The 18,733-nt window shown below is 44.9% G+C and overlaps 2 protein-coding genes across 2 annotated transcripts in view; one reads left to right on the forward strand and one right to left on the reverse strand.

The window, feature by feature from the left end:
- cbarpa (CACN subunit beta associated regulatory protein a) lies at positions 1-14,907 on the forward strand. The gene is made up of 11 exons (XM_082513356.1): positions 1-228; positions 487-676; positions 4,000-4,071; positions 7,108-7,253; positions 7,455-7,516; positions 7,628-7,790; positions 7,877-8,057; positions 8,139-8,282; positions 8,646-8,826; positions 9,242-9,446; positions 9,525-14,907. Exons 3-11 carry the CDS (start codon positions 4,024-4,026, stop codon positions 11,413-11,415), a joined length of 3,021 nt encoding a protein of 1,006 aa, XP_082369482.1. The 5' UTR covers positions 1-228; positions 487-676; positions 4,000-4,023; the 3' UTR covers positions 11,416-14,907.
- Positions 14,034-18,733, reverse strand: part of stk11 (serine/threonine kinase 11) — a 21,305-nt gene continuing 16,605 nt past the window's right edge. Inside the window, exons 10-11 of the mRNA XM_082513359.1 lie at positions 15,585-15,831; positions 14,034-14,808 (exon numbers count right to left, since the gene is read on the reverse strand). Of these exons, the coding sequence (XP_082369485.1) occupies positions 15,623-15,831 (209 nt within the window). The 3' untranslated portion in view covers positions 14,034-14,808; positions 15,585-15,622. The remainder of the gene's footprint in view (positions 14,809-15,584; positions 15,832-18,733) is intronic.

An 18,733-nucleotide genomic window follows, 5' to 3' on the forward strand; every position in this document is an offset into this window, starting at 1 on the left:
CAGCTGGTGTGAATGAGGACGGGTTTTCTCCTCCATCTCGCATCATCACCACCATCACCACCACCGTCGTCGTCAGTGCCTGTCACGTGGTGCGTCGGGAGCGGGCGGTGGGTGTGTCTAATCGCGTGTGGCTTCATTCATAACTACAGTCTTTATTTGAAGCCCAAATTAAAGTATGCAGACGGGGCAGGCTGCCGGTGGACCGCTTCAAACGGAGTCTACAGCCGGGTGAGTCCGATCCTTGCGCCTCACACACACACACACTGATCAGGTTACACGGACCTACAGCTGTGCTCACGGTTTAATGTGGTACTATTTCATTATGTAATAGGTGGGATAGGTGACACAGCCGACTCTAGATCGCAGCATCTGATTTATTGGGGCATGTCTGAGGCGCGGGCGGGGGTCCTCAGCTGAGCCCCCACACTCCAGCGTGTCCGGCACATGAAGGCTCCTGGGTGACTAACCGTGATTTATTCCCCGCAGGCTGAGATCAGACGTCGCAGAGATATGGGGCTGTCCTGATCCGCGGGTTTTCGGAGGAGAGGGGAAGATGCTGCCGAGGCTGCTGCTGCTGCTGATGCTGAGGCTGCTGAGCGCCGCCGGCTGCAGCGGATCGCTGTAGTCGGGCCCCACAGAGCGGAGCGAAGCACCGTCAACAACGCCTGTATAGACCGTAAGATGCATCACATCTGGAGCACATCATCGTGCAGTCACACGTCAGACTGACATCCATTACCCGCCCCCCTTCCTCCTTAGTCCGGACAGTATTTATGAAAGTGACACCATCCGCTCCATTACCGTGACATAAAGTACACCAAGACGTCGTCAGAGATGATGTTACATTCTAACATGACTTCAGACCCTGGGACTAACAGGCGCACGCACGCACGCACGCACGCACGCGTTGGATTAGGTTATATTTTTTTGCCACCAGTCGGGGTCAGTGTTTTAAACTTCAGCTTCAGTATTTACCGACAAAATGATGGTGAAGCTGATGCACTGCTACTAGGTTACAATTACTAATACTATAGCACCGAAAATTATTTTTTAAAAGATCATGATAATAACGACAATAATGACATTTTCCAAGCCTGACTGGAGATTCACGGTCTGTCCAGCTTCTAAAACTCAAGCAATCCAGTATTTTAATAAATATGTTAATAATTAGACTTGACTTAATTTGTGAAATTAGTTTAAAAGAGCCCCGTGGATTTGTCTGGATGTAATAATTGAATACACAGAGAATGCAAGAGTGCCTTCAAGGATACATTTTAAAACCATCATCCAAAGTTTATGACTGACTGTTATGTGATCAGCAGAAAGAAGACAGATGGTTTCTGAAAAAAACAAACATCTGGAGTTATAATTAATCTAATTAATTATCTGTTCTGGTTTTGCCTGATCCCAGCGTGGTGGAAACCCTCCAAGACACACACACACACACACACACACACACACACACACACACACACACACACACACACACACACAGAGACCATTAAATGCTCACTCTAACCTCATTCCATCTCAAAATTGTGTCTTCCTGAGTTGAAATCCTCATGTCTGTTATGGGGATCTGCTTTTTTGCCCACATAAAGAAGACCCGTGTCCCCCTCAGTGTACATCTCACCAGTGATTAAGGTCCCCCCACCATACCCCGACTGCTCTCAAGCACATTTTGACAAGTGCCAAGTGTTCACTGAAGATAATTCGACAGCAGAAGAATGGGCCGTGTGTGTCTGTGCGTATTCTCGCCTCAATTCAGAGCTGCGTTCACATCATAGTTACCTCGAGCTTGTTGGTTTGTATGAGCTCTTACATAAAATATGGCTCTCACATGGTGAGGGAATGTGCGGCGGTGTTATCAGCATGCTTGAAGAATGCGGTCTTGAGCCGATGTTACACAAGCTGAACTCTGTGTAAATATTAATGGGGTGTCAGCTCGTCTTCCTTTGCTCGCACCTTTCTGCAGGAGAGGTTAGTTTACCAGATGTGAGCAGATGTTTGGGAGCTTTAGCTGAGAGACATTTGTGAGGGGTTTTGTGCCATTTCGGTGGATGTCAGCTAATCTCAGCAAAGCAGTCGACCCAGTCAACTGTCAGGCTTACATTCTTGGGGATGTTAAAGGGGAATTACTTCAGTTTTGCAATATCCAGCTCAGCTGACTTGTTTTTGGAGGTTATTAAAGTCTGATGAATTCATGTTATCTCCATGATCTGTGGCTGCTGGTATGCAGACAGCCTTCATTACTAACCAGCGTATTTCAAGTTTGAGGGGAGTGGATGAGCTCCAGGAGGAATTCAAAAGAAGATTCTGCTGGAGTGCATTTTCTAGCCTAAAAGTCTGCAGCATCAAGCACCGGAGCCAGGGTTTTTAGCAATATTGAACTCTGTAGATTTCCATATTTTTCATCTTTTCAGTTTCTTCAGAAACCTCGCTTTTGGATTCCTTTGCCGCCTTAAAACCCCACCGTGTGCCATTTATCTATAATTACCACAAAGTCCGGCTCAAATTGTCAAAATGCCAGCTTTCAGAAACAGCTCTGATGGCGTGACGCACCACAAATGCACTGTAGCCGTGGTCTGCATCTTCATCTTATAAAGACATTAAAGCTGAACTATCAGGTTCTCTGCCAAACCATCAGCCCGCACACGCATCCCCAAATTATTTCCAGGCAATGAGTAACAATCATCACCCTAATGATATGAAGATGTAGCTGCACATTGCTGCTGTGCCATTCTCAAATGGTCTTTCATTTGATGTGGACATGACAACAGATAACATCCTGTGGTAAAAATACGGCTGCGAGTACATCTGTGCGTGCAAGTGAGATGTGATGACGCATAAGTTGTGAGTTCTGCGAGACAGAATTACAATAGTGGTTTTAAATGGCCCATTTGTCGGGTACTATTTTCAGCTGTGCATTAATACTCTCTGGGTGCTCTCATTAATATTTTACAGCACTGATGTATGTGGTATTTAAAATAAACTCTGCCATATGCTGACTGTAAAACAAGAGCACATCACGCTGTACAATGCTGTGGCTCTCTCAGGTGTTTTGGATGGTTATAAAGTAGAGTTATGTGGCTCAGAGGCTTATCCTACCGTGCAAAAGTCTTGAGTCACCCTTCATTTCTTTTGGTTTTGGTATGAAAATGGGAAATAGGTGCAGCGATATACTGAAACAGACTGAAGCGGTAGCTGGCGTAGGATCCGACCCCTACTTGCTTTACCTATCTCCCGACCTCCTGCACACTAAGTGACAACAGTTTCCATTCTGATGAAGCTTCAGTGAACAGTAGATGGATCAATTGAAGGATCAGATGCATTTTTGAGGTCTTGTGTCATGTGTTTGCTGGATTTTCTTTCTCATTTCTTAAGGACATGACTTGCAGACATTGTTTATCTGCTGTAGATAGTTTTGCAGTCCTGCAACTTCTTCGTTTGTCCTCCAATTGTCCAGTTTCCTCACATTTTTAATGACACTCTGCAGACCATGCTGAGATACGTCAAGTTTTCAGCTGAAATTGGAACAAACAATGTGTAAAGAAATAAGGCGTTACTCAAGACTTTATGCACTGTTTATTTGTAAACGTTATGATTAGTGAGGGCTTTGACATTTTCATATCCTTAGCATATCTTTAAAACTCCTTTGTCCAACAGGCTAGCCAGTCCCAAATATTTTTATTTTGCAGTCTTGATAACTAACCCGTTTCAGTGTTCAGGGTGTATACCAGTATTATAAAAGTTGCGCGATCAGAGCACCCTGCAGTGGAGTTAAATTCCCAGCCTAGATGATTGTTTCAGCCCAGTCTTGTGGGATCTTTCCACACCGACTTAGTTCTGGATTCGATGAGAAAACGACTGCGCATCTTACCAGTGATCACACTGTTTACACCTAAGACTTTTCAGCATAACTTAACAGGAATTGTGTTGCTGTCTAGTAAGAAGTGTCAGCTCAGTGTGTGACATTCTTCACTTTCTCATCCTCTGCAGGGTTCACTCACACCGACCTTTACCATGAGCAATGATCTGCCTGTTCTGACAACTCTGACTGAGAGCTCCACTGTGAGTACTGTCAACACCTTTGACACAAACTGGTCAGTGCGTCCACTGGTGCTGTGCTCGGCAAATTTCAGTATTGATCTAATAGCAAGTAAACACAGGGCCAATATGACTGACACCAGTGCTTTCAACTTATAAAGACAGCTTATGTAGGGGAGAGCAGTGTGTCATGATTTGATGGATCACTAAAGCATGTCATGCTAGTATCGATCTGATACCAACACTAGCATTGATCTGTATCAATTTAAAGCAATATTTGAACTGAATACAAGCTACTGCTGGACATAGATGGGTAACATCCTCTTGACTTACTGTCACCTGGATCTGGAGCTGTATTGTTAATAAACACTGAAGCCGAATTTGACCAGAATAGGAACTGAAATCTTTAACAAACTGAAGTAATAAAGTAGCTTTTGTTCTTTCCTGGCAACTAGCGAGATACCGGCAGACTAATGGCTCAGACAGGTTGAGCCTCTGTGTGACATAAAGGACGGTTTTCACTCTCTCCTGTCTGCAGTGGACGAGTTGGCAAATATAACATTAGAAGACATTAGAAAATATCACTAAAATACATTATTATTACTACTTTATTACTATAGTTATTTTTAGGCGTTTGGACCCTAAAAGGGTCTAAACTCACATGAATCATCAGCCCTTTCTGGTTTAATAAGCAGATAATGACGTTAGATTGAGCCTGTGATTGAAGCTGACTGAGACTGATTGAGGCTCATACTGAAGAGCCTCTGAGAGCATAGTGGAGGCAGTGAAAATCAGCTGTTTTTGCTCCTTTCAAACGTGCACACGCCGTTTTCTAACAGGCCGTTGCTTTTCTTTGCCTCATGTTCGGAGTAAACTGGATATATTTGGGGGTTGGCTCGCTCTTCTGACAACAACTTTAAATAGGCAGCAGCAGGCTTCGGGTTTGCTTTAATAACCTTGCTGCTGCTCCTATTAAGGTCATCATCTAAAAGTTGGAGCTTCTCCGCCTCACAGTTAACTCTAAAGCTCCATAATGGCCGTATGTCACACTTTCCTGCTGAATTAAAAAACACAAAGACTTGCAGCAGATGAATATTCTGCATGTGATGCGGGGGGGGGGGAGAGAAACCAATTATTTTTCCTGCTTTTTGAAGCTGACATGGGAAGAAGAGCCAGGAAAGTCTCGGTGCAGTGTGTGGATTGCTCATGTGCGTTGGAATCCTCCTCCTCTTCCTCCTCCGATTTCCATTTTTAGCCTGCTGAGGCCTCATTTCCCCTTCTTTGAGAAGAGCTGGGAAATTGAATTAAGGGTCTCGCTGACGTTTCGATTAGCATCCACGGGCTCACTCAGCCAAGACAGAGTATTAATCAGACGAACGCAGATGTACACAAGTGTGCGTCTGGATAAGAATCACTGTGAGGGACTTAAGAGAGTCTTTTAGTGTTAATTCCACTCATTAAATATTACAGCGCTTAGCTGACCGCCTAATGCCAAAGAGAGAGAGAGAGAGAGATCCCTCAGTGCTGTGAAGCTCTGAACTGTGCAGCCACCAGTTCACTGCAACACAACGTAACAACAGAGATACTGCATGTAAGCTTGTGCCTTATTGTGCTTCTGAAGGAAGGAGTTATGAGCTCCAGCTATGCCATGTGAATACAAGCGGTGCAGATTAATTTGATGTTGCGCAACCCAAATGGGAGAAGAGTACAGAGAGTACCAGTTTGACGGGTTTTTAGTGAGACGCTTTGTGTTCTTAAAAAGGGAGAAATTCAGATTTTTAAACTTGTTACTGTCAGCAGTAACACTTGTTTTTTCTTGAAGTGCAAAAATAGCTTTAGTGTTACTGTTTCATTGGTATTTGATTAACACTGCTTTTCCATTTGCACTTTTCTCTAATATTTGTTAATAAACAATGAGATGAATTAAACTGGTCACTGGATTAAACCACGAGTCGGTAAAGTGACCCCAGCCTTTCTGTGTGCTCTGTCATCTTCTTCAGCCTCAGCTGTAACAGACATGCACACTACTGATGAGTTTCAGTTCAGATTGAGACTAACAAATCAATGGCAAAAAAAATGACCCTCTCGTTATGGTGTCATAAGTTGGTTGTTACACTAAAACTTTCAAATGTAAAGCTACTTGTTATGTGGAATGGTCCTTATTAATATTACACTGTGATGTATATAAAGTGGGTCCATGGTGTAAATGTTAACACATTTGCCATACACATGTCAAAGATCCCTCTGAGCTTTTGTGATATGGTGTGTTATCCTGCTGGAAGAAGCCATCAGAAGATGGAAACACTGTGGTCATGAAGAGACGGACTTGATCAGCAACACTCAGGTGCTCATTGGACAAAAATATCCCCCACAGTATTACATCACCAGCAACATGAGCTGTTGAGAAAAGGCTTGAGCTTTCATGTGGTTTGCACCAAATTCTGATCCTACCATCAGGAAGTCCATGTGAGCTGTAGCTTTAGTTTCCCATTCTCAGCAGACAGGAACCTGCTTCTGCTTCTGCGACGTGTTTAGAGATGCTCTTGTGCACAGCTTGGTTGTAAAGAGGGGGGTATTTGAGTTACTGCTGCTTTTATACCAGTTCAAATCAGTCTGGCGATTCTCCTTGGATATTTTCTCTTTTTAGAAACACTTTCTGTAAACTCTAGATCATGTGGGGAAAAAAAATCAGTAGATCAGCAGTCTGGCCCCAGCAGCAACGACGGCCACTTAAAATCACCTTGTTTCTTTATTCTGATGTTCAGTTTGAACTTCATCAGATCGTTTTGACAACATCCACATGCCTAAATGCACTGAGTTGCTTCCATGTGATTGATAATGCAGATATCTAGTCGTCCAAGCAGTTGAACAGGTGTAATTTTCTTTATATTTATTTTATGGAACTTATCCAACTTTGAAAACAAACCTTGATTTATTGATTTAATATTTGATTAATAATTTGATTAATATAAGCAAGATGTTATGGCTGATTGCCCCTCTGAAATGAAAAAAAGGTTTGACCAAACGTGCCACCCTCTTTTCACGATTGCCTCCCATCAGGATGTGCCGGTGTCGGCCGGTCAGGTAGAGAACTATGTCCTGCTGTTGGTGCTGCTGAGCGTTTTCGCAGGGGGGATGCTGGTCCTGCTCTCCCTCCTGCTCCTCTTCTGTCACCGGTGCTGCATGGGTGGGAGACGCTACTCCAGGTGAGCGCTACCTTGCAAAGTGACACACTGCGTGGGGACTAGCAGGTCAGGCTTGCCTCGACGGCACTCGGGGATTACAGGGGCCGATGTGATTATGACCGCCGTGGATTAAAGCTGAAAATGAAATGGAAAGCTGCGAGGTGACGCTGTGTTTTTGCTTCCACGAGAGAGATCTGAGTAAAACTCATTTGCCTCTTTCAGAGCGAGCGATGACCCTGAGAAGACAAACACCACTTATGCTGAGGATTCTCAGCCCACGCAAGGTCAGAGCTGTGTAAATGTTTCACGTTCTTGTTTTTTTCTTTCGGTCCGCTGTCGTCAATAACTCCATTATTCCTCTCCCTTGCTGTGTCCTTGTTGTCTTTGTCACTCAGAAATCACCATTCGTCTCGATGAATCGGATGCCCTCTCAGCATCGAGCTGTCACGATGGAGAGTCAGAACGATTCATCTCCACCGGGTCCACGGGCCGCAGAGTCTCCTTCAATGAGTCTGCACTTTATGAACAGGAGAAAACGACTCAGGACAAAGGACGCAGGTACAGCTCAACTGAGCTTGGGATTTTTTATCATTTAGATAAGCTGTTTGATGCCATGAGCTCAGGCGCTCAATCTTTATGTTCAGGTACACCCTGACCGAAGGAGACTTCCACCACCTGAAAAAGGCCCGGCTGACCCACCTTCACCTGCCTCCGGCACCATGTGACCTAAAAATACTCACCATCATGGAATGCGACTCAACAGAGAGCAGCACCATAAACATCAGTGAGACAGCAGCTCCCAAGCTACCCCTCACCATCTACCAGGTATGCTTGAAATCACACATTGTTCAGTCACTGGAGCAGACTCTCTCAAGGATAACATGCGATTCAATTCTTTCTCTCCAGCCCGCTAAGAAGAGAGTCTCTGACTGGATGGGCCAGAGCCTCAGCGGGGGTCTGCCAGGAGACCGACACCACTCCGTCATCCTGGACGAGGGGCCCAGGCAGTCTTTATCAGCCATGAAACCACAGCACACACGTTCTCAGACAGTGAGTTTGACTTTTATTCACCTCCCCCTGAGAATAAAAGAAATAGGTGGGTCTTAATAAGTCTTAAAATTTAAAAATAAGCCTTTCATTCAGTAAAAGGCAGGAATACAGTTTACAATTAAGTGCAGATTCATCTGCTTTCATCAAACATTAACAGAGCTGTGAAAATCAGCTGCCACGGGCGCTGAAAGCTGCTGATGCGCTTTGACATCAGTCATCACTGCTACTCAGTGACAAAATGACAAACTGCTGTCCCCCGAGGACTTTGCCTCTGCCCATCACAATCCATCTTAGCTTTCCCGCTTCAGCTCCTCCTTAATGTGTCACCACCACCCTCCCCGTCCTCCTCGTCTCTTCTGCCAGATGGAGGCTATTGGCGACAGGGGAGAGGCCGAGAGCGAGACGAGTCAAACTGTGGGCCAAGCTTCAGTTCTGCATTTCTTCTCCAAACTGCGGCGTCACGCCAGTCTGGAGGGGGCAGGGCCTTACTTCAGGAGGTGGAAGTTTGACACCACGCATCGCGCTGCAAGTCTCGATGCCAAAGGTTTGTGTGCATGACAGAAATGGATCACTCAGACATGGTTAGTTCAGCCAGGGCACAAAATCAGTCACAGTTACAATCCTGACAAATACGCTGGACTCGGTTATGATGACTAAAGTTGGTGGTTTGACCCCTGGTTAGTCCAGTCTGCTTGCCAAAGATAGTGAAGCCCGTGTGGCTACAAATGTTATCATTTTAGATAAGGATCTGTTGTCACTGATGCTCTGCTCCGTCTGGGAATCGTGCTCTCATGTATGCATGTGGATGGACAGAAAAGTCCCAGATCAGAGCCATGCTGCCAAATATGTATTACTGCTGATGGGAATATCACGCTTCTTTTGACTTTAGCGGCCCTGACTGAAATAAGACTGAAAGCGTGGGTAAGGGCTAACCTTCTTATCATATGAATTTCTCACAGGGTCCCCCAAGAGAAGGCCCTTTCAGAGACAGAGAGCAGCCAGTGAAACCACTGATCACACTGAAGACGATTCCTCTCCTCTCCGAGATGAGGCCATTGAATCTTTTCCACATACACCCATCCAGACCGGAGGCCTCCAGTCACTCTCTGCAGAGTCTCTCTCTCATCCCCAAACTGCACCCACATCTTCAGTCTTCCTTAGCAGGTACACCTCTGCCTATAATACCATGACTTAACACCATGCAATTTACCGAATTGTCTGACAGTTTTCCCATCATTGCAGGCTTAATCTGGAGCCCATGGTGGAGGTAGGTGGTAGCAGCACCAGGAGAGAAGAGTTCAGTTTGCCACCAGATTGCTGCCTCGCCCAGAGGCAAGAGGAGGTTACAGTTAATGGAACAGGAACACTGAAAGAGGAAGTCGTAGGAACAGCAGCAGGATCGGGAGGAGACGGGCTGGAGTCAGCGGACGAAGATGAGTTGTTTGGGACGCAACAAGAAGCTGTCATTCCGGAAAGGTTTGAAGACATGTTGAGGAAAGACGCAAAAACAGATGGTGCGATGGCAGACGCAAGGAAAAAGAACGAGGTAGAGCCAGATGATGGAGATGAAGTGGTGTTGGGGGCAGAAGCCAGACAAAGGACCGACTCGGGCTCATCGCTTTCCTTCATGCTTCCTCAGGAGAGCCTGGAGGCGCCTCCTTCCTTGTACAGAGAAATTTGGAGCTTGCGAGCCTCTCTGGAGCTGTATGCTTCCTCAGACCAGAGCAGCACAGACCGGGAGTCCATCCGCAGCGATGCGGACAGCGTCTCATCCCTTGGCGGTGCAGGAGCTCGTTCTGGCCTCGACAGTTGCTTGTCCCAAGACCTGGATGATGAGCCTGAAGGAGATGGGGAGGGAGAGGGGTTGGAAGGGGGAACCAGAGGGGCATTGGGTTTAGACAGTGAGATGGGAAGTGGACCTGGGGGAGAGGGTGAGGGGGGGAACAGAAAGCTCCTTCAGATGGACAGTGGTTACGCCTCCATCGAAGCTCCATCCAGGGCCCCTGAGGAGATGCGACTGTTTGGGACTCCCGGTGCCCCACGAGGGAAAACGGCATCAGAGAGGAGGTTGTTTTTCACCAACTCCGGTAGAAAGGGTTCAGTATGTGAGAGCATCGAGGCCAGGCTGTTTCAGGAGGAGCTGGAGGATGAGATGGCAAACAGCACCGAGCCAGAGGAGAAACTAAAGGAGAAACCACAGAGCGGCAGCCAAACTCTCACCCTCCAAGATTCACATCAACCTCTGAAATCTCTTCACCCTCAGAAATCTCCAGAATCGCAAACACAGCTGATGTCTCCACTTGTGAAAACAATCGCACAGCCCACCAGTCCTCACCGAACACGTCTCCGCCGCCGTGACTACAGCATAGATGAGAAGACGGACGCCCTATTTAACGAGTTCCTTCGCCACGACCCACGGTTCGACCAGCAGGACTCCCCGTTACGTTCCAGGCACCGATCCAGAGTTCACCTCCGGAAACAGTGGCAAAGACATAAGCAATACAGCGATCCTGGCTCGAGCTCTGGGGGAAGATACTCCCCGTCTTTGGAGAGGCAGAGGTTCACGCCGCTGAGGAGAGGGGACAGCGCTGGTTACCCTCTGGACACCAGATACCACAGCACCCTCTCGCGCATCGCAAGTGCTGCTGATGAAGAAGCCAGCGAGGTCGCGGCTTCTGAGGAGGCAGCAAAGGAAAGAGCAGAGAGCGCAGATCCATCACACGAAGGCGCGGCAGATGATTCCCCACAAAGCGCTGCCAACAAAACATCCGAAGGAGACGAGGCAACAACAAAGAGCAGCTCTTGTTGTGCAGCTTCAGCTGGTGAGACCGATGGCTGCCAAGCCTCCGCAGAGAGACAGACAGCAGAAAGCACAACTTGCCAGTCTGTAACCACGGTGCCTGCACAAAAGAGCTTCATGGACCCAAGAGTTGACAACAAGAACAACAACAGCAGTCAGGCTATCCTATCAGAGGTCTCCCTGCAGGCACAGAGCAGTCTGACAGACAAGCTAGCTGTGTCAGTGGAAGAGAGGCTTTACAGCGGCCTGCGCAGCACAGAGATCAGCCAGGGGGAACCGGAGCGTGTGCTCACAGTGGCTCGCACAGCCTCACCTGGATTCAGTCCCACGTAACTTGTTAATGTCTGTTTTCCAGTCTGTTGTCTATAGAGCGCACACCCAGATAAACGGGTCCACAACAGTTCAAACATCCTCGTGTTTCAGATGTCTTAAAAAAAAAGAAAGAAAAAAAAGGACGGAAGTACATTCTCGCTCAAGCATTTCCATTCACACCTCAGCTGTCACTGTGATGCCCATGTGACGCGTGATAATCCCTTCCATTGGTAATCATGGGAAAAAAAAAAAAGAAGAAATAAAGAATTGCACTCAACCCATCATAAGGAAACCTACATATTTTCAGACTTAACTGAATTCTTGGCATGCTACCGTAGGTCCGAACATCATCATATGTGAATACTGTACAGTTTACAAAAAAGCACTTTGATGGGAAGACAGACAATGATGGCGTTTGTTCCCCCTCATTTTAAAAACCATATCCTCAAGTGTCCTTCTTGTCTCGACCATCATGAGGTTAAATGTCTGTGTGAGCTGTTGTATCAGAACAATGCTGACCATGTTGAAAAAAAGAAAAAAAAAAGAAACAGCGTAACAATTCTTCAGTGCTTGCAGCCCTCTCTTTCATGAACATGTCTTAAAAGTAAAAACAGATGGGAAGCACAATCCAGTCAGCAGGCGTTTTTCCATCCTCATATTTTACCCGTTTTTATTCTTGTTAGCCATCTGTCCCCTGTGCATCAATCAGGTTGTGTCCGGGAGGAGTGGAGTGAGTGCTGCTGAGGGAAGACTGACAGATGATGCTTAAATAGTGACACAGTAGCCTCTCAGGCTTTTAGACAGATGGTTTGGTGATGGGAGAGCCGATGCTGTGAGGCACGGGAGGTTGGAATAGCTCCTGCGACATTGTCTGTCAGAAAGGCAGTGTGGCAGTGGGAGTGTGTGCTTCCAAATAAAAGTTTGGTGATTTACTGCATTTCTCAAAATCAGCAATGGAAGTAATCTTACTAAAAAATGAAGGCCGGGTAGGCGAAGTCAGATTCTTTTATGCCACAGAGCTCCATATTTGTTGTCTAAACATTATTACATAAACATCAGTGAGTCACACTGTTGGACTGTTCTGTCATTACAATGAGAGCAGCTACCGAGCCCCGCAGACATCATCCCGCTGCCATAAATACAACGCCGAGCACCAAATGCATCATTCTCCAGCTGAACGCTGCCCTGCCAACGCTCGGGGAAAAAAAAGCACTTTTTACACTTGAGAGATACTCGCTTCTTTGCCAGAAAAATCTCAGCCCAATGACTTTAACCTGCATCGCACAACCATCGTAAATCTAAGCAACCCATCCAGCTGGGTAGAAAGTGACATGCGGCTTAATTATGCAGTCCAGAGAGTCTCAGAGGCGTCTTCTGGTGGAAGTGGTTTAAGGCAAAATTTAACAGCTAATCTTAAGATGAGAGTCCATGGGAACAAACGTAATTATCCTCAAAGCTTTAAGAATATTAAATGCTCGCAGATGAACTGTACAGCAAACTCTCTTAGCTGATAACTGGTTTTTATGAGCTCTTCATCCAGCTAAGGGATTTTAAACTAGTCACACAATCCTGATGTTTGGTTTATATAATCTTTGTGTTGTTGTTCTAAATAACTCCTGGGAATTATTTTTTAAATTTCCTGTGAAACTACAATTTGCATCTTTAAGGACACGTTCGTTGTCAATATATCACATTTTGTTTCGTTCAGTCCATGAGTACATCACCTCCCTTAGGAGAACCAGAAGAGACGCTACACCAAGGAATTGATCTAATATGGAAAACTAATTATCAAGTTTTCCTCTCCGGCTTTCAGTTTGTACTCTTTGTTTTGCATTCATGTGAGAAATACTTCATTTTCTAATGCGTGATGAAGACTGTCAACTGGGAAATGAAACGGTAGGTACACAGGTTTTTTTTTTAACTTCTGTTTGAGCTCAAATGTGCATCTCATGAAATTTTTAACCCTCGTTCAGGGTGAAGCGTGTGCTTTAGTGTGCAGAAAATTCAAAACGTCTCGCAGCCTCAACAAAAGCTCGACCTTGTGAGGCGAAAAATCGATTTGCACTTTAAGTTTTTCAGATTTTCCTTTTTAATAAATGAATTTTTGCTGCTGATCTGTCAGCTGACACAAGAGTGAGACCAGTAACCTTAAGTGTGCCCTCACGTACAAATCACCCTCCCGTCTTCGGTCTGTTAGCGCGACATCTCTCTTCTTCATTTGTCTCGTCGTACGGAGAGCCTCTCCGTCGACCTTGCTGACGTGGGAAGCGCTCATCTCTCTCTCCCTCCCTCACAGTGGTGACTCACCTGCTCTCTTATCTATTCCCAGTGAGGAGCTGATGATGGGCCTGCCTGCGTAAGAGGGGGGTTGGGGGGGAAAAGGACACCCGCTGAAGTGATCGGCACAGCAAAGAACATCACTGCATGCCGCCCGCAACCGCAGCATCACCCTGACTACCTAATTGCTGCAGACACAAGAGGAAGATGAGTCTAATATTCCTGTCAGAGCTGTGCGCTCTTTAAAGGACACGTGAAATAAAGGGGGAGGAAAAAATAAAAAAAGGTCATAACCCAATGAGCTGTGTTTATGAAAATATGCTGAACTTAAATTCAAACAGAAAGGATCATCCAACAAAACAGCCTGTTTGGGACATGTTTTATATAAATAATAATTAAAAAATATTCATAGGAAAAAAAAAGAAAAAAAACCTAAAAGGGGAGGGAAAAAATACAAATCTCAAGGCTTCAGTCCGTCAGTGCATCCACATAAAACCAAGAGCTTTCCCTTTCTTCCAGCTCTGTACAGCATGCAGTTTCTATGTCGGTGGTAGCACTACCATAATTATGCTCAGCAGAGGTTTAAATATAGAATTATTCATAACATGTGTGGGGTTTTTTTTTCCTCTTTAATTTTTTTTTTACACATCACAATGTGTTTTAAAAACTGCCATTAGGGTTCTGTAAAAACAAAAGGTAGTCAAAGAAACAAGGTGGGTTAAGGAGGGATGGGTGGGGTGGGTGGAGAGGAGGAGTGGGTAGGTGGGTGGTGGAGTCTGTAACGTCCGGTGCAACACTTGGCTCTCTGAGGAGGATGACAAGATTGGAGAGGAGGGGGGAGGGTTGGGAGGGGGAAAATGATAAGAGAGAACTGGATGAGTTTAGTTGAGAAGGAGCCCAAAATTTTGGAGAAAATAAACACCGTCTTCACAGCCTCAGTCTCAGAGCAGAAAGAACATTTCATGCTGTCCTCCTCCTCCTCGTCGCTAATACCGCATCTTCAAACGACTCTGGAGGCCAGTGGTCCAAGGAGGTTTGGGGAGGGGGGCAGGTGAAGGTGTTGGGGGGGCTTAATGTCAGCAGGTTTCTCTCACAACTGTGAGGACTCTGGACACAGGAGAACGAGGACAGATCACCCTGAGGGGACACAGACAACAGAATATTAACGGAAGTCTGACGAGGGTATTGAAAGCCCCCCCCCCGACTTAAAACTAAACGCTGTGACAGAATTTTTTTTACAAGACAAGTACTAATTGGCGCCGTTAACGCGGAAAAGACTCAACCCACAGAGTGAGAAAGAGAGAGACACAAACATCCCACAGCCCACTTTATCTCATCCAAGGATGAGTCATCGCCTGAACAAATTAATACACAGCATCTCTCCTGCACTGCACCCGTGACAAACAGCCTCGCTCCGTGACTGGTTCTGTATGTGCTGAAGACAGAAAGAGCAGCTGTGGGCGGTAACTGGAAAAAGAGAGGAGGACAACTTGTTAAATTTATGTGTACGCTTGTAGCAAAAATCTGCCTCACTCCACGTGAATGAGGGTGACTGATGAACCCTACAAAGGCAACAGATCCGAACAGAAACAGGAGATGCATCACCGTGGGATAGGTCCAGATGTGGTTTTTTGTCACTGTATAGGAAAGTGCCCGTGTGTTTGCCAGGGGAATGGTGGTGATCCAGAGTGCTGCTTGCTGAATATCAACACAGACTCTCTTCACTCACTCATTTCCTCCCCCTCCTCCTCCCTTCCACTGCACTGTCATTCCTCCTACCTTTTATCTGGATCTGCAGCACCTGCTTTCCATAAGGGCTTCTTTATCTTTTCCCACTTTCTACTGTATAACAAGGGTGTCCTTCAGAAGCACAAATTGAGCCACAATTTTTGTGAAGCAGTCTGCACACTCACCAGGTGGGTTGCTGCTGAGGCAGAAAGGGGGAGAAGGGTCATTGCTGTTTGCAGGTGGAGAGCTTGCGGATTTTGCTGGCTGTGGAGACTCCTTTACGTGAGGGGTTGGACGAGGATGAGGATCGGCGTTCGGCTTTGGCCTTGCTGTTCAGAGACCCCCCTTCTGTCCCATTCACACAAACTGGCTTGGCTACAGCTGGACTGTGGTCTGCGTTCCCCTGATCCTGATCTTCTTCGGCCACTTGTCCTAAAGACACAAACACACACATACGAGGCTCAAAACAAACCCAATACACCAGTGTTGAGTGCTGCTTTGCTAACCAGCTGTGAGTTTGTAGTATGAGCAGACCCCTGTAGACATTTACCTTGTTTTATCCAACATCAAAGCACCAAAAACACTCGGACACTCATGTGCGACAAAAACCTTTGTGTTGCGTCAGGCTCTGAATTTCAGCACAAGGTCCAGGCTTTCTACTCCACGTGTCCAAGGAACCAGGAAGTCAAAAGATTAACTTAATTCTTAATTAGTATGAAAAAGCGACACTAATGCTATCCATTAAGGACAATAAAAACCAACCTTTACTTTTAAACCAGTTTCTAGTTTCTTCTTCTCTTTAGGCCTAAAGATTTTGTAACAGAAGGCATCGAATGTGAATGAGGAGTTTATCAGAGAAGTCAGTTTTGTGATTTTGGCTGCATTCACATGTAAAATCAACACTCTTGCTTGTTGTTAGCAGATATACTGCTGGTTTGAATGTGCTATGCTGAGTACATACTGAACTACCCTTGCTTTGTTTTCAAACCGCCTTAGAGAAAGAAGCTAAAATGGACACAAAGCATGGAAGAAAGACCTGCAGATGCACAATGTAGAATATAAAATTCTGTTTTTTGAACAGAAAAGCTCGCAAACATATTATAGTTCACCCACAGAAGAATTTATGAGTTTGCAAAGAGCCAGTTCACTAGATGATATCAAAAATGCCAAAAATAGAAAACAGCCTACTGCATTTTGTCACACATGACTTATTTTATCCATTAAAAACAAACCAACAAAACTGCACAGTCATCAGAAACCCTCACCAAAACCCCCATGATAACACAAGAAACCTGAAGCTGTGAGAACTGAAGGGGACTTAGGCTCATTTCTAATCAATATTTCTATTCTTAGATTCTACTGAAACACTCGCATGACTCACAGCTCACAAATGATCTGTATTTTTCGTATACTGGATCATACTGCAAGTGTGTATATATTTTGAGAGGGGAACGCTGAAAATCTAGTTTACCAACAGCACCATCAAAATGTCAGGTCAGGTAATGGTGAGAAGTGTGCGACAAACCGAAACCTACAACAACAGGAAATCCACTGGCTGAAAAATAGAAATTAACCTCAGTGTGACCAGTTTATTTCAGTACAGACATGTGTGAGTATCTGTGAGTGCAGCAGGCGCCAAGATAAACTTACAGGTTCCCACACAGCACAAACTGCAAGACTGAGGAGAACATTAAGAGCAGGGACATATATATTTACTCATTACGAGAGAAGAGGTCAAACGAGTGATTTAATTTACCAAACACACCAACATTTTATTCTTGTGAAGCTTCCTGTGAGTGAGAGAGCGTGTGTGTGTGTGTGTGTGTGTATGTATGTATCCTGGAAACCCATTCAGACTCCCACACTGAAACCATTTCAGCAGGATTATTTTTAGATCGCTTCATTCACATTCTGCAGCTCCATTTGGTTTTTTAATGTGGGGCACCAATTCTAGATATCCGACACCGACTACTGCATTTATTATTACCGACTGTTGCCTAGCAACAGATAAAAGATTTTAATTCGGGGGGGGGGTTAAAGGAAGAGTCGGGGTGCAAATTAAATCAAATGAAAAGATGCAGTTAATATCTGCTCTTACCAGAGCCTGTCAACAGTGGGTTAAAGTTTGTACACATATCATTTAAGTGCACCTTGTTCCAGCCCTCTGAACCTTATTTCATGGCAAATCATTATGACTCGGCACAGCCTGGAGAGGAAATGGGGAATTTAAGATGCCTCAGGTTCATACTGGGACAAGCCTGATCCAGACGTCCACATTTCCGCAAAGACCGTGAGGGCAAAGAGCCATCATGCTGTCAGCGTATAAAATGCATGAGAGCAGTCTGACGCAGAGATTTTAAGGCTTTTATAAGAACTTTTCATAAGTCTCACTTCTGCAGGAAAAAGGGAATCACTCACAGCACAAAATGTAGTAATGTTTACTATTCAGGGATTTCACAAACAATGAAAAACAAGAAAAGAAGAAAAAAGGGGGGTAAATTAGCAGACGAGCAATGAACCCTCACATTTAGGTCCTGTCATACGCAGGTATTCTGGTAAACTCAGCTTACATTACATTTAAAAAACAAAAAAAAAAAATGGTGCTTGAGGTCACTTAACACAGAGCTTTGGGAAAACTCGCTCCTACTGGCTCGTAAAATCAACATTTTGTCTTACATCATAGAAGGTGTGCTCCTATATTTGTTTTATTTTTGGCAAACTGGACACCATGATATCATTTGTAGGTCTGGCACACATTTCTACATGCGTAAGTGTGGATGTAGGCTTACAGGAAATCAGAGAATTGCAAGTCTATTAATTTATGATTTTTTTTTTTAAACTGCTGCTTTCCTAACTTTGTTAACTTTATGACTAAAATAAGTTAAAAGGATACCAACGAATTACTTCTTCCTCCACTCTACTCAGGATCCTTTAATAGGCAGTTTGTCTACTGAGTTCCTCTGAATAATAATAATAATTAATAATAATAATATTATCATCAATAACAACAACAGTAATAACAGTAACAACAACAACTTTTAACGAGTATTTAACATGTTTTGTCTTCATCAAGGTCGTGTCAGGTAATTTGTAGTCAAGTCTGGTCCCATTCATATTCATATCATTTTAAAACTACATGAACTCACACTGCACTGCAGCTGCACAGGGCCACAACCACGAGACATGATAGAAAATGTTATAAAACAATGCACACAAATAAAAACCCTGAGACTCACACAATTCCTAAATCGGTGTGGAAATCCTAGGAAATGACAGCAGCTTCCACGATTTGAGTTCACTGATTTGCACAGCCACTCCCAAAAGGAAATCACCA

Source organism: Aulonocara stuartgranti, assembly GCF_965226115.1.
Source record: "Aulonocara stuartgranti genome assembly, chromosome: 18".
NCBI lineage: Eukaryota > Metazoa > Chordata > Actinopteri > Cichliformes > Cichlidae > Aulonocara > Aulonocara stuartgranti.

Excerpts from the sequence above, each read along its gene's own strand:
- cbarpa (XM_082513356.1), top strand. The coding sequence starts at position 4,024 with ATGAGCAATGATCTGCCTGTTCTGACAACTCTGACTGAGAGCTCCACT. Across the intron at positions 7,791-7,876 it reads ACTCAGGACAAAGGACGCAG|GTACACCCTGACCGAAGGAG; the intron begins GTACAGCTCAAC and ends CTTTATGTTCAG. Across the intron at positions 8,058-8,138 it reads TACCCCTCACCATCTACCAG|CCCGCTAAGAAGAGAGTCTC; the intron begins GTATGCTTGAAA and ends CTTTCTCTCCAG.